We start from the raw sequence: 13,813 nt of genomic DNA, 5'->3' as shown, positions 1-13,813 counted from the left end.
CAAGGCATTGGAGAGGGAGCAAAGGAGATTGACCAGCATGATACCAGGAATGAGGGGCTTCAGTTATCAGGAGAGGTAGAGAAGCGAGGATTATTCTCCTTGGAGCAGAGAAGGTTAAGAGGAGACTTAATAGAAGTCTTCAAAGATATGAGGGGATTCGATAGGGTGAACAAGGAGAAACTATTCCCACAGGCGGGAGGTTCGGTAACCCGAGGACACTGATTTAAAATAGTTCTTAAAAGAAACAGAGGGGACGTGAGGAGAAATGTTTTCACACAGCGAGTTGTTGGGATCTGGAATGCATTGCCTGAAAGGCTGGTGGGAACCGATTCGTTAACAACTTTTAAGAGAGAAGTAGATAATTATTTGGGGAGGACAAGTTTGCAGAGCTATGGGGCGAGAGCGGGGGAGTGGGGTTGATGTGGATAGATCTTTTCAAAGTGCCGACACAGACACGATGGGCTGAATGGTCTCCTTTTATGCTGTATGATTCTATGAATCTATGATTCTATGAACTCGTGAGGCTCATAAACAGCATTCAGACTGGATAGGCCGAATGGTCTGTTTCTGAGCTGCGCCTTCTGTAAAGCTATGAACGTGTGAGTGATGGGACAACTGTGTCTGGAGTCCTGTAGCTCAGTGGTTAGAGCGTTCGCCTCGCAAACCAGAGGACCTGGAGTCTCTTCCCGGGCAGGACAAAAGGTCACCAGGAGAGAGAAACTCCCTTCTCTTTTCAAATAGTGCCATGTCTGACTGTCTGTCAGACATCAAGTCCTGGATGAGAGCCAACTTTCTACAGCCTGAATATCAGCAAGACCCTCCTGATTGGCTCGCACCAGCGCCTCCGCACCTCAGGCACTGGCAGTGTCAGCATCCACGGTTGCACACTCAATCTCACCAAGCCAGTCAGGAACCTGGGTGTCTTGTTCAACCCTCAACTGTTCTATCTCCCCCATATCCGTGCTATGACCCGCTCTGCCTTCCTCCACCTCTGCAACATTGCCCGTCTCCGCCACTGCCTCACCCCTCAGACCGCCGAAACCCTCATTCGTCACCTCAAGACTTGATTACGGAAACTGCTTCCTTGTCGGCCTCCCCAACTCTTCCCTCCACAAGCTGTAGATCATCCAGAACTCTGCAGCTCGTGTCCTCTCCCGCACCGGGCTCCGTGACTCCGTCAGTCCCACCCTCGCCCGGCTCCACTGGCTCCCCATCACACAGAGGATAGAATTCAAAATACTAGTCCTCAGTTTCAAGGGCCTCCACTGCCTTGTGCCCTCCTACCTCTCTGACCTGTTAAACCCCTATTAACCTGCCCACTCCCTCCGCTCAGTGGGCTCCGGCCTGCTCCATGTCTCCTACCCGACCTGCCCTACCATCAACGGCCAGACTTTCAGCCTCTCTGCCCCCTCTTTGGAACTCCATCCCACAATCTGTTCGCCTTGCTCCCTCTCTTGCCTCCTTCAAGTACGATTCAAGACTCTATTTTTCGACCATGCCTTCAGCCGCCCTCCTACCTCTCTGCCCTCACTCATCCCAATCCTGCCCTCCATACGCTCGCCTCACCCCCTGATTCCCGACTGTCCAGTGCCTTGGGACTTCCTCCTGATGTGAATAGCAGTTTACAAATGCAATTTTGTTTTGTTGTTGAACAGGATTCGGGACTTCGGTTTAACGTTTCATCCCAAAGGACGGCACCTCCGACAATGCAACACCCCCCAGCGCTGCACTGGAGCATCAGCTTAGACTGTGTGATTCCCGTATTGATTTACACGCTTGTGCTTTAGATGATCAGGGGCAGCTCTCACGAGTGCTGAAAGCTCATCTCCCAATATCAGTTTGGGTCACTCCCAACGGCCTGAGCTGCTGATAAAAGGAACATCCGGACACAAGTAACTGTGTTCAGTTGAGCTCAAGCAAACAAGACACAAAACATGGAGCTACATTTCAGATTGTGCAGCAAACAGCAGTTTAGTCTCTTCAAAATACAAAGAGGCCGATTTCGGATTATACCCAACTTACCATCCTCTGATAGGTCCTCGCTTGTTCGTTTCACCCACAAAATACACAGTCACTCCACTTTACAGTGTATTCTGGGAAGCGCTTTCAGACGTCTCAACAATGTGGTCAGATGCTATATTAATGCAAGGATTATTATTATTGTTATTATTCTCTAACGTTCATAGAAACTGCTGCATTGCTAGTCTAGACTGGCACTCGCTCATCTACTGGAGCTAACTAATCGAATCCCAATTCCCTTCCCTTTTCCTGGATTCTTTGCCATTCTCTGCTTTAAATCTTTAGTTAATTTTATGTTAAACATCTCAGTATCTCGTGTCAAAGCAATCCACGTTCCAATAATCCACAGATCCTGGTTTGGCACTGGAGCAGATGCAGTGAGTGTGGGGATGGGCGGAGGGGAGGTGGAGGGAAGATATTTCATAAGATACTTCAAGTAGACTCAGCATCGCCTACTCCCCCCCAACCAGAGCTGGTCACATAGGATTGGGGCTTGGCTGCCAAGCTCTCTGCCATCTCAGGGTCAGGCCTGCACCAGGTGGATAATAATAATAAAGCGACATTTTGTCAGAGGTGTCATCTTTCTGAAGAGATGTTAAACCACAGTTTATAATAATAGTAATGATAATAATCCTTGCATTTGATAACAGCGCCTCCTCACCTCATCAAAATGTCTCAAAGCGCTTCACAGAATATACTGTAAAGTGAATTGAATATTTTGTGGGCGAATATGGATTATTATTATTTTCAAAGCTGATCATTATGTGACATGATAAATCTGGCAATGGTTTCTTTCAGCGTCTACAACACTGAAACATCTCAAAGTACTTCAAAGGCAATTGCTGCCAGGTATAGTGACTGTTGAAGCGCTCTGAGACGCTGTCTGGCGTGGAGGGCGCTATATAAATCCAAGTTGTTGTTGTATATCTATATACCGACCCAGCAGCCAATTTGAACATACTATACCGCAACCAGTCAAAGAAGAGAACAGACCAGTTTATCTGGAGAGAGAAACTCCCTTCTCTTTTCCAATAATATTACTACACCTTAATGTCCATCCAAATAGGCAAATGGCTAAAAAAAAAAATTTGTTCACTAAAATTCATGACTGCTGTGCGCAATTGCTGCCATGTTTTGCCCACATAATATACAGTCAATTCACTTTATAGTATATCCTGTGAAGCACTTTGAGACGTCTCAAAGACATGATAAGGCACTGTATCAAATGCAACGAATATTATTATTACTATTATTATAAACTGTGGTTTAACATCTCTTCAGAAGAATGGCACCTCTGACAAAATGTGGCTACGCCAGCCAGGCACTGGATAAACATTAAGCCCAGTTGGGACATCAGTTGGTTGAAAACAGTGAAATAGGAATCAGTGATAAAAATAGCACTTCCTTTCACAGTAAAGTTGTCTCCATCGTATTTCAAACAAACAATTGACTGACCCTGACCTTTCACCCCAACACTGCACACGAGGACTGTATTGGTGGCGGTAAACACAAAGTTATTATTTTGTAGAAAATTTTTAATATGAAAAGTAAGCATTTAAATCGTCCAAGTTCCCTTCTCCCGCACTGAAAGGAACCTTTTAAGCCTCAGCACGTCAATATGTCTGACCACTTAATTACTGTCAAGCATAGTGGCTGTTTTTGTAGGCAAACACAGAGACCAACAATGTCCCACAAACAGACATGAAGGGAATGACTAATAATTCTGAGAGTTGTTGGCCAGAACACAGGGAGGAACTCTTTTTATTTCCCCCCAAATCATGCTATGGCATTGGTAACATCCACCTGACTATTCTCTTTGACCGTGCCTTCAGCTCTCCTCTCGACTCTCTACCCCTTCCTCGCTCCCTCCCTTCCCTCTCCTCACCCTGACCATTTCCCCCCCAATGCTCGGGTCCTGACCCAACTGTACAGCGCCTTGGGACGTCCTCCCGACGTGAAAGGCGCTCAATAAATGGAATCTTGTTGTTGTTGTTGTATCCAGAGGCAGATACAGCCTGGGTTTAATGTCTCATGCAAAGAACACCACCAACAATGCAGCTCTCTCTCCAGCACTGACAGAGACAGAGGTGAGCAGCAGTCAAGCCAGATACAATAAATGGACAGTCATTTGTTTTGATCAATATAATTACAGCCCAGACACAACCAGACACATTCCCTTTGTTTTTAGGAACTCAAGTCATGCAGTCTAGATGTTACATCTCTTTCTGGCCAGGTGACTGAACCAAACCAACATTTGGGGGTTTTAATCCCTCAAGATTAGGGAAGGGAAGGTCAGCCATAGCTCCGAGAAACAGGGAAACAGGAATAGGCCATTCAGCCCCTCAGGTCTGTTCCGCCATTCTATAAGATCATGGCTGATCTGTACCTCAACTCCTGCGTGTGATCAGTAATAAGTGACTCATTATTATTATTATTATAATGCATCCTTGCATATGTCTAGTGCCTTATTACATCATTGAAACATCTCAAAGCGCTTTGTAGAATCCACTGTAAAGTGTAGTGACTGTGTATTTTGTGGGTGAAATGCAGCAGCCAGTAATGCACAGCAGTGTCCCACAAACAACCATGAAGTGAGTGACCAATTTTGTTTTGGGGGATTGTTAGCCAGGACACCGAGAGAGAAACTCGCTGCGCTTTTCAAATGGCGCCATGGGATCTTTAACAACCACCTGAATAGGCAGACGGGGTCTGTCTGTTCAATTGTCTCATACAATTGTGTGTCAACCTGGCTCAGTTATTAGCTGTTTCAGCTCTGAGTCAGAAGGCAGGTGCTTGGAACCCATAGAAATAATAATAATCCTTGCATTTGATATAGCGCTTTTCACGTCGGGAGGACGTCCCAAAGCGCTTCACATAACACACTGTAAAGTGAATTGACTGTATATTTGTGGGCGAACGCGGCAGCCAATTGCGCACAGCAATGTCCCACAAACAGTCGTAGATTGAAGATGACCAATTTATTATTGTTTTTGGTTTTGGAGGATTATTATTAGGCTCTGTGTGGAGTAAGGAAACTTGCCCAAGGTTTCGCCCTGTCTGGAATTGAACTCAGGTCTCTCGCTTGCAAAGCGAGTGCTCTAACCACTCAATGAGGCTGACATTCCAGGTCATGCCTGGGAGTGTGTTACTTTGTCAGGAAAGCTATTAAACAACAACAACAACAACAAGATTCCATTTATAGAGCGCCTTTCACGTCGGGAGGACGTCCCAAGGCGCTGTACAGTTGGGTCAGGACCCGAGCATTGGGGGGGAAATGGTCAGGGTGAGGGGAGGGAAGGAAGGGAGGGAGCGAGGAGTGGGTAGAGAGTCGAGAGTGGAGCTGAAGGCACGGTCAAAGAGAAAGGTTTTGAGACCGGCCTTGAAGGAGGAAAGGGAGGAGGCGGCGAAGGCACTGGGGGATGGAGTTCCAGAGCCTCGGGGCTGAGAGGCTGAAGGCCTGGCCACCGATGGTAGGGCGGTTGGGGCGGGGGACGTGGAGCAGACCGGAGCCAGAAGAACGGAGGGTACGGGCAGGTAGGTAGGGGGATAGTAGGTCGGAGAGGTAGGAGGGAGCAAGGCCATGAATGGCCTTGTAGATGAGGATGAGGATCTTGAATTCGATCCTCTGGGGGATGGGGAGCCAGTGGAGGCGAGCGAGGGTGGGAGTGATGTGGTCGCGGTGTCTGGTGCGGGACAGTACACGAGCTGCAGAGTTCTGAATGACCTGCAGTGTGGAGGGAGGGCCGGGAAGGCCTCCACAGAGGTTCCATTTCTCCTTGTTCTGGTGGACATTAAAGATCCCATGGCACGATTCAATCCTGTGTTTGAAAACAGAAGAGAGTTTCTCCTGGTGTCCTGGCCAATAGCATTGGTCACCCCCCCTCCCCCCAAAATAAAATTGGTCATTCACTTCACTGCTGTTTGTGGGACGTTGCTATCCACAAATTGGCTGCTGTGCCACAAAAACCACAGTTACTCCACTTTGAGACTTTCTCCTGCCGTAAAAGTTGCCGTATCAAACGTAAGGATCATTTAATAGACTGAGTGTCCGTACCGTCCAGCCTGGGTTGCTCTCTGTGACATGTGATACATCCAGCATCACCTAATGGTCTACAGCTCCCCTTATCAGCAGATAATAATAATAATAATAATCCTTGCATTTGATATAGCACCTTATCACATTGTTGAGACGTCTCAGAAGCGCTTCACAGGCTTTACTGTGTATTTTTGTGGCATAATAATAAAAACAATAACTGCACCTACAAAACCTCTCAAAAGCACTTGATAGATATTACTGTAGAGTGTAGTGATTGTGTGTTTGTAGGCAAATGCAACAGCCAAATTGAATACAGCAATGTCCCACAAACAGCTATCAAGTGAGTGACCAATTTTGTCCGGGGGATTGTTAACCAGGACACCAGGAGAGAGAAACTCCCTTCGCTTTTTCGAACAGTGCCACGGGATCTTTAAACATCCACCAGAACAAGCGGATGGGTTCGCGACAATTCTCCTTTCCCAGACCCCACACTTCCCCCTCTTTCATCTTGCAGAGACCGGAGTCAGGAGGAAAGGGAACAGACAAAGACATCAATGAGGGGAAAAGGGTAACTTACTCACTTTGTGGGGGAAAAAAACACATTCGTAACATCAGAAAACAAACTGCACATTGGGAGGAGGTTAATCTACAATAGAGCGGTGGTGGTGGGGCAGTGGGGGGGGGGGGGGGGGCGGGGGGTGATGTCCAGGCTGTCTCAATCCTCAAGCACAATTTTCCTCCCTCTGGACTTGATCCCAAACAAACTGCCCCATTACAAAAAGAGGAGGCAATGTATGGGGGGGGGGGGGGGTTGGAGTTCACTAATCAGTCACACATGGCCCCGTTTGAAGGAACTTCTGGGGAAAGGGAAGGCCTTTTGGTTACATTAATACCCGGCATTGAATACCAAAAAAAAGTATTTGCAATAAATCGGGTTATTTCAGATCAAAAGAGTGGGAGAGAGAGAGAGAGAGACAGAGCGAGAGAGACACAGAGAGAGAGAGCCAGAGAGACAGAGAGAGGGAGAGAGATACAGAGAGAGGGAGAGAGAGACAGAGAGAGAGAGACAGAGAGAGAGAGAGACACAGAGAGAGAGAGAGAGAGAGAGAGAGAGACAGAGAGAGAGGGAGAGAGAGACAGAGAGAGAGAGAGAGAGAGAGACAGAGAGAGAGGGAGAGAGAGAGAGAGAGACACACAGAGAGAGAGAGAGAGCCAGAGAGAGAGAGACAGAGAGAGGGAGAGAGAGACAGAGAGAGAGACAGAGAGAGACAGAGAGAGGGAGAGACAGAGAGAGACAGAGAGAGGGAGAGAGAGACAGAGAGAGAGACACAGAGAGACAGAGAGGGAGAGACAGAGGGAGAGAGAGACACAGAGAGAGACAGAGACACAGAGAGAGACAGAGACAGAGAGAGAGAGAGACACAGAGAGAGAGAGAGACACAGAGAGAGACAGAGAGAGAGAGAGACAGACAGACAGACAGAGAGAGAGAGTGTCTAAAGGAACCGACTCTCTGCCTTTCAGACCCATTAACCCACAGAGGACAATAGTCAGTGGAGAAACCGGACATTGGGGTCAATGACAATTGTTACAGATCGACACTCGGGAACACCGTTACATTGTATCGCGTTCGGTCACCGGTAACATTGTTGCAGATTGTGAACCGATCGTTACATTGTTGCGCGGCGCCGTGAGAGCTCCGCCCACAGCACTACAGCGGCGGAGACACTGCGGACACTTACCATCGCCCCCCGACTCCTGTCCATGGCGGGGGCTGGGCCCGGGGTCCCGGGGGCGGGGGGCTGGGGGGCTGGTCCCGGGGTCCGGGGGGCTGGGGGTCCCGGGGGCGGGGGGCTGGGGGGCTGGGGGGCCGGGGAGTTGGGGGTCCCGGGGGCGGGGGGCTGGGGGGCTCGGGGGCTGGGGATCCCGGGGGCCGGGGGCTGGTCCCGGGGTCCGGGGGGTTGGGGGGCTGGGGGCTGGTCCCGGGGGCCGGGGGGTTGGGGGTCCGGGGAGTTGGGGGTCCCGGGGGCCGGGGGGCTGGTCCCGGGGGCCGGGGAGTTGGGGGTCCGGGGGGCTGGGGGTCCGGGGGGCTGGGGAGTTGGGGGTCCGGGGGCTGGGGGCCGGGGAGTTGGGGGTCCCGGGGTCCGGGGAGTTGGGGGTCCGGGGGGTTGGGGGTCCGGGGAGTTGGGGGTCCGGGGGGTTGGGGGTCAGGGGGGCCCCGGAGCTGAAGCTGAGCCGCGCCGCCCTCCTCTCCGCACTTCTTTTCTTTTCTCTTCACATCCAACCTTGACGGGAATGGTCTGAAGACTGAGCGGAGGGAGGGAGGGAGGGAGGGAGGAGGGAGGGAGGGAGGGAGGAGGAGGAGGGAGGGAGGAGGAGGGAGGGAGGAGGGAGGAAGAAAGAGGGAGAGAGATTGTCCTCCGGTTCCAATTCGTCCACTGATGAGTCCACACTTCCACTCTGACCCCCCCCCCCCCCCCCCCAGTCAGTCTGGATGTGGTCAGGCAGAAGCGCCTCCTCTCTCTCTCTCTCTTCTCTTTCCTTTCCTCTCTCCTCTCCTCTCCCTCCTCTATCCTTTCCTCTCTCCCCCCCTCTCCCCTGCGTCCTCTTCTCCCCTCTTTACCCTCTCCTTTCTCCCTCTCTCCTTTCCTCTCTCCTCTCTCTTTTCTTCTGTCTCCTCTCACCTTTTTTCTCTCTCTCCTTTCTTCTTTCCTCACTCTTCTTTCCTTTCCCCCTTCTCTCTCTCTCTCTCTCCTCTCTCTCCTGTCTCTCTTCACTGCAGGTGATGCCGACACTGTATCGCTATGTTTATTGAGCAGGAAGTGGGAACCCGGTGGTTGTTTGATTGGTGGATCACTTTTCTGGGGGTAATAATCCCTTTTTTTNAAAATACATAAAAATGTTGGTCATTCAATCCACGACTGTCTGTGGGACGCTGTTGTGCGCAATTGGCCGCTGCGTTTTCGCCCACAAAATACACAGTCAATTCACTTTACAGTATATTCTGCGAAATGCTTTGAAACGTCTCGAAAACGTGATAAAGAGTGATATCAAATGCAACAATTATTATTATTTCCAACTCTGAGACTCCGGGGCAGTGAATTCATTCATCGTTTGTCTAAAGAATTTTTTGTTCTCAAGATCTTTGTCATTCACCCACTTATCATTCCCACCGACCCCCTCACCCCACCTTGTTTCTCTTGTTGAAATCAAGGGGAAAAATAATTAATAATAATAATCTTTGCATTTGATGTAGAGCCTTATCACGTCTTCAGGATGTCTGAAAGTGTAGTGACTGTGCATTTTGTAGGAATTTGCACACAATTTGCTGTCCCATAAACAACCGTGAAATATATAAGTATTTAACGAGGGTTTGTTGGCCAGGACACCAGGACAAAGTCTCCTCTCTTTCTGACTCAATGAGATATTTATCTAGACAGGATTTTGGTTTAGTGTCAGCCTAGACTATGTACTCCTGTAGCTCAGTGGTTACAGCACTCGTCTCACAAGCGAGAGATCTGGGTTTGATTCCCGGCAGGGCGAAACCTTGGGCAAGTTTGCTTACTCCCACGCCTGATAATAATCCCTTAAGAAAAAAACAATAATAAATTGGTCACTTCAATCCACAGCAGTTTGCGAGACGCTGCTGTGCGCATTTGGCTGCTGTGTTTCACCCACAAATATACGGTCAATTTACTTTAGTCTATTCTGTGAAGCGCTTTGAGTCGAGAAGACGTGAAAAGCGCTATATCAAATGCAAGGATTATTACTATTATTATGAACTCAAAGTCCCAATGTGGGACTTGAACCCACAATCTTCTGATTGATCAATGAGGTGAGTGGGCAATTAATTTTTGGAAACCCATAGTGTAGTAGTTAGCGGGTTCACCTCGCAAGCGAGAGGCCAGCAGCAGTGAACTGTAACCTCACAGTGGTCAGTCAGCCTCTGAGCTGGTCTGGGTTACACCAAGATCTCAGACTGTGATACCACAAGTGCGCCGCCTGCTGACCTCGATGGAGAACTGCCCCCCCGCAGTGATGGAATCAACCTTACCCTGGAATGTGGAGGACAACAACAACTTGCGCCCTTCACTCAGCGCAGGGTCTTGGAGCACTTGACAGTGGCGGAGCCTGTCGCCGAGTCAGGGGGAGAACAGGAAAGCCCAATACTAACCCAGAGTAAAAAAACTTTAAATTTACTTAAATTTATTTAAGATAATAAGTCATCCTAAATAATAATAATAATTTGGTCGCTCAATCCAGGACTGCTTATGGGACACCGCTGTGTGCAATTGGCTACCGCACTTGCCCACAAAACATACACTTTGTATATTCTGTGAAGCACTTTGAGACGTCTGGAAAACATGTTAAACTGCTATATCAAATCAGGGATTATTATCATTATTATCCTAAATGCTGTCTTTCATATCCTTTGATTAGTCTGTCAGCCTCGCTAACATGGCGCCGCGCTTTGCTCTGGCTCGGGGTGTCGCAACATTGAGATTTCAGAGTTAGAATCTGGGCTGACAGTCCAGTGCGGTGTTGGAGGAGCACTAATTGTCATGTGCTTAATTAAGAGTGTCCAAACCTAACTGAGAAGTCTATGGAAATTCCAGAGACAGATTGTTTATTCGAATGGAATGCGCTCTCTCTCCCTACAGGGACGCTTCCTGCTTACATAATTCCAGAAAGTATTAAGTGCAGGTTAACCTGACCGGCCAAAAAGCGAATGAACCAATTTTATCTGTTTGACCAGGACACTGGGAGAGAGGAACTCCCTTCTCTTTTCAAATAGTGTGTTGGGAACCTTAATATCCACTCAGCGAGCAGACTGGACCTCAGCACCTCTGACAATGCAACCTTTCCCCAAGGAGGATAATCACATGCTTCGATGTTACAGATGGATTATGAATTGTAAGGATTCTTCTTATTAATTATTGTATTCACCAATTCACTCTCCAATTCCCTCTTGAATTTTGAGATGAGATGATTATTATTTATCCTTATTAATGACACCACACGGCTCCTGGACAGAGATATCTTTAATATTTTACACATGACATACATTCTGAAATCGAATGCAATGAGCGGGAAATAAACAAACTCATTTAATACGACCGGTGTATCTGAGAAGTAACGTTTCACAAGAGTTTAAGAAACAAATCATCAGACTAATGGATGGGCTTTAATCTTCTCTCCCAATGTTCGTCTGGCTGAACTGGTGGGTTCAGACTGGCCCTGGTCCAATGCTTCTTGTGTGAGGCTTCTTGTGTGACGCAATGCATCACCTGACATTGCGGAATGTCCCATCCAGTCCTTGCAGCACAGGTGGGAACCCGGAGCAGGAGCCGAGCCTGATGTCCGCCTCCTGAGACCACCTGTAGCAGCTTTGTTGCAAATGGAATATCGCAGAATAACCCGGGACTCAAACCTGGTTTCCCCAGACTCCAGGCTTCAGTTTCACTCTAGTTAGTGGCTTCACCAGCCCAACACACTGGACAGTAATGTTCGCCCACAAAACACAGTCAGTTCACTTTACAGGATATTCTGTGAAGCGCTTTGAAACATCTAGAAGACGTGATAAGGCACTGTATCAAATGCAAAGATTATTATTATTAATTCCATGTTATAGGCGTTCTATCAATGGCAAGGATTATGGACTGTGTGTGTATCTCTAATTGTAACTGTCATGAGGCTGTGTGTGTATTTTTGCAGTCTATCCTGTGAAGTGCTGTGTGAAAGGCGTTATTACCAAATTCAAGGATTATTATTATTATTGTTATTATTATTATGTGGTACATGTGTGGATTGAGTGACCAATACTTTTTTTTGTGGAGGGATTATTAATAATAATAATATTCCTTGCATTTGATATAGCGCTTTTCACATCTTCTCGATGTCTCAAAGCGCTTCACAGAATATACTGTAAAGTGAATTGACTGTATATTTATGGGCGAAACGCGGCAGCCAATTGCGCACAGCAATGTCCCACAGACAGTCGTGTTTTGAAAATGACCAATTTATTATTGTTTTGTTTTGGAGGGATTATCATTAGGCTCTGTGTGAAGTAAAGAAACTTGCCCAAGGTTTCACCCTCTGCCTGGAATTAAACCCAGGTGTCTCGCTTGCAAGGTGAGCGCTCTAACCACTGAGCTACAGGACTCCACATTTTCCCCGGAAAAGCCATCCGCCAATCGACTAACGACCAGATTTCTACTTATTGCTGGGTAAAGAGAGACGTGTGGAGTAAGGAAACTTGCCTAAGGTTTTGACACAGCCGGGAACCAAACCCAGGTCATCTCGCTTGTGCTGCGAGCTCGCTACTCCCTACACTACAGGATTTATCAGTGTTGGTGAAACAATGAGATACAGGGACTGCTGTGTGTGTATGTGGGGGCGGGGGAGGGGTGTGTTGGGGGGGGGTGTTGGGGAGAGGGTTATGTCAGGGAAGTCACTGTGACATTGATGGGAGGATTCCATTTGTCTTGCGAAATGAACCCTGGAAGTTTCAATCCCATGTCTAGCTGCTGGCTTCCTCTGACTCGCAATAGGGGGATGAGGGTTTGGATTCCCCGTCACTGTTGCAGTTCTGCTTTGAGGCAGGGGAGCTCTGCTGAGCGCTGTCCTTCTGCTCCTGTGTGACCTCCCCCACCCCGGCCCCCACCCCAGTGGGACTACGGCTCAGCAAGTCCTGGAGGTATTTGATGTATCCGATGGCTGCTCGCAGTGTCTCCACTTTACTGAGCCGCTTCTCAGCCACGGCACTGGGGAGGTGATCGCGGAGCCTGGTATAGCCCTCGTTCACACACTTAACCCTCTGCCTCTCTCTCTCGTTTCTCTTCTGGATGAAGGCCGGCTCGAAGGGACAATCATAGATTCCAAAGTGGCCATGAAAGGGCACGTAGGGAAACATGCTGCCGTAAGTGTCATAGTAGGCGGACTCCAGGTTGGTGGGGTAGACCAGGAACGGCATGTGGGCTAAGCTGTCTCCGTGGGAGACGTGCGGAGAGCAATGTGGGGAAGGATTCCCAGGCAGAGGGACTCCCAGTTGCATACAGTTGGGGACAGCGATTGGCCTCCTGTCCATCAGGGGCCTGGGATAGTTGCCATTCATCCCGGATCCCAACGCGGAGGTCGAATTGGGGAATCTCTCGGTTGTCAAAGAGCAAGCCAGCGAGTGAGCAGCAAAGAGCAAAGTGGGGTTGGGCTTCACTTGATGGGATGCATGGTCTTTCGAAGCAAAACAAAACTCAGCCTTTCTCTCACCTCAGCCCTCAGCAAATCACCAAATCACCGGCTCTGCAAGTAACACACATCAAAGACTCCTCAGCACCAGAGCAGAACCCAATTCAGAGACCCTAAGTTTATTGCGGTCTCATTAACTCCAGCCTCAGGGGATGGATGCTGGAGTTCAATGCTGGATTGAACCAAATGCTCTTTGGTGCAGAGCCTAATGGAGGTTTGCGTTGAGGAAATCTACAATCTGGGATTCTGTGTATGAGTACTGTATTTAGAAATGAGTCCATCCAGTTCAACAACAGCTCAAGATATTTATCTCCCTGTGTCTTGTTCCCATATTCAGGCCTCTGTAATACAAGAAGATTTTATTAGTGATTATACAGCAATGGAGACCTGAGTTATAAAGTGTTTTTGTCATTTAGTAATTAGCGTGACATTTAATACAATGTCTTATCACATCAAAACTTCTCAATGGCAAGCTGTGCGGTTTTAGCTGAATAGACCCCAGCATAAATCTTGTAG

General features: G+C 48.4%; 2 protein-coding genes across 3 annotated transcripts in view; both read right to left on the bottom strand.

The window, feature by feature from the left end:
* LOC103183888 (DENN domain-containing protein 2C) overlaps positions 1–7,818 on the bottom strand; it is a 66,483-nt gene extending 58,665 nt beyond the window's left edge. The window contains exon 1 of one of the 2 annotated variants that reach the window (XM_042342122.1): positions 7,795–7,818. The gene's annotated coding sequence lies outside the window, so the exon portion shown is untranslated. The remainder of the gene's footprint in view (positions 1–7,794) is intronic. The other variant, XM_042342123.1, reaches the window with a different exon arrangement.
* A 4,754-nt stretch (positions 7,819–12,572) lies between these two features.
* LOC103183890 (achaete-scute homolog 5) lies at positions 12,573–13,166 on the bottom strand. The gene has a single exon (XM_007901631.2). It carries the CDS (start codon positions 13,164–13,166, stop codon positions 12,573–12,575), a length of 594 nt encoding a protein of 197 aa, XP_007899822.1.
* Positions 13,167–13,813: the final 647 nt, after the last annotated feature.

This window comes from Callorhinchus milii, unplaced genomic scaffold (genome assembly GCF_018977255.1).
Source record: "Callorhinchus milii isolate IMCB2004 unplaced genomic scaffold, IMCB_Cmil_1.0 Scaffold19, whole genome shotgun sequence".
In the NCBI taxonomy this organism is placed as follows: Eukaryota; Metazoa; Chordata; class Chondrichthyes; order Chimaeriformes; family Callorhinchidae; genus Callorhinchus; species Callorhinchus milii.
This window is presented reverse-complemented; position numbering and strand designations above follow the sequence as displayed.

Excerpts from the sequence above, each read along its gene's own strand:
- LOC103183890 (XM_007901631.2), bottom strand. The coding sequence starts at position 13,166 with ATGAATGGCAACTATCCCAGGCCCCTGATGGACAGGAGGCCAATCGCT.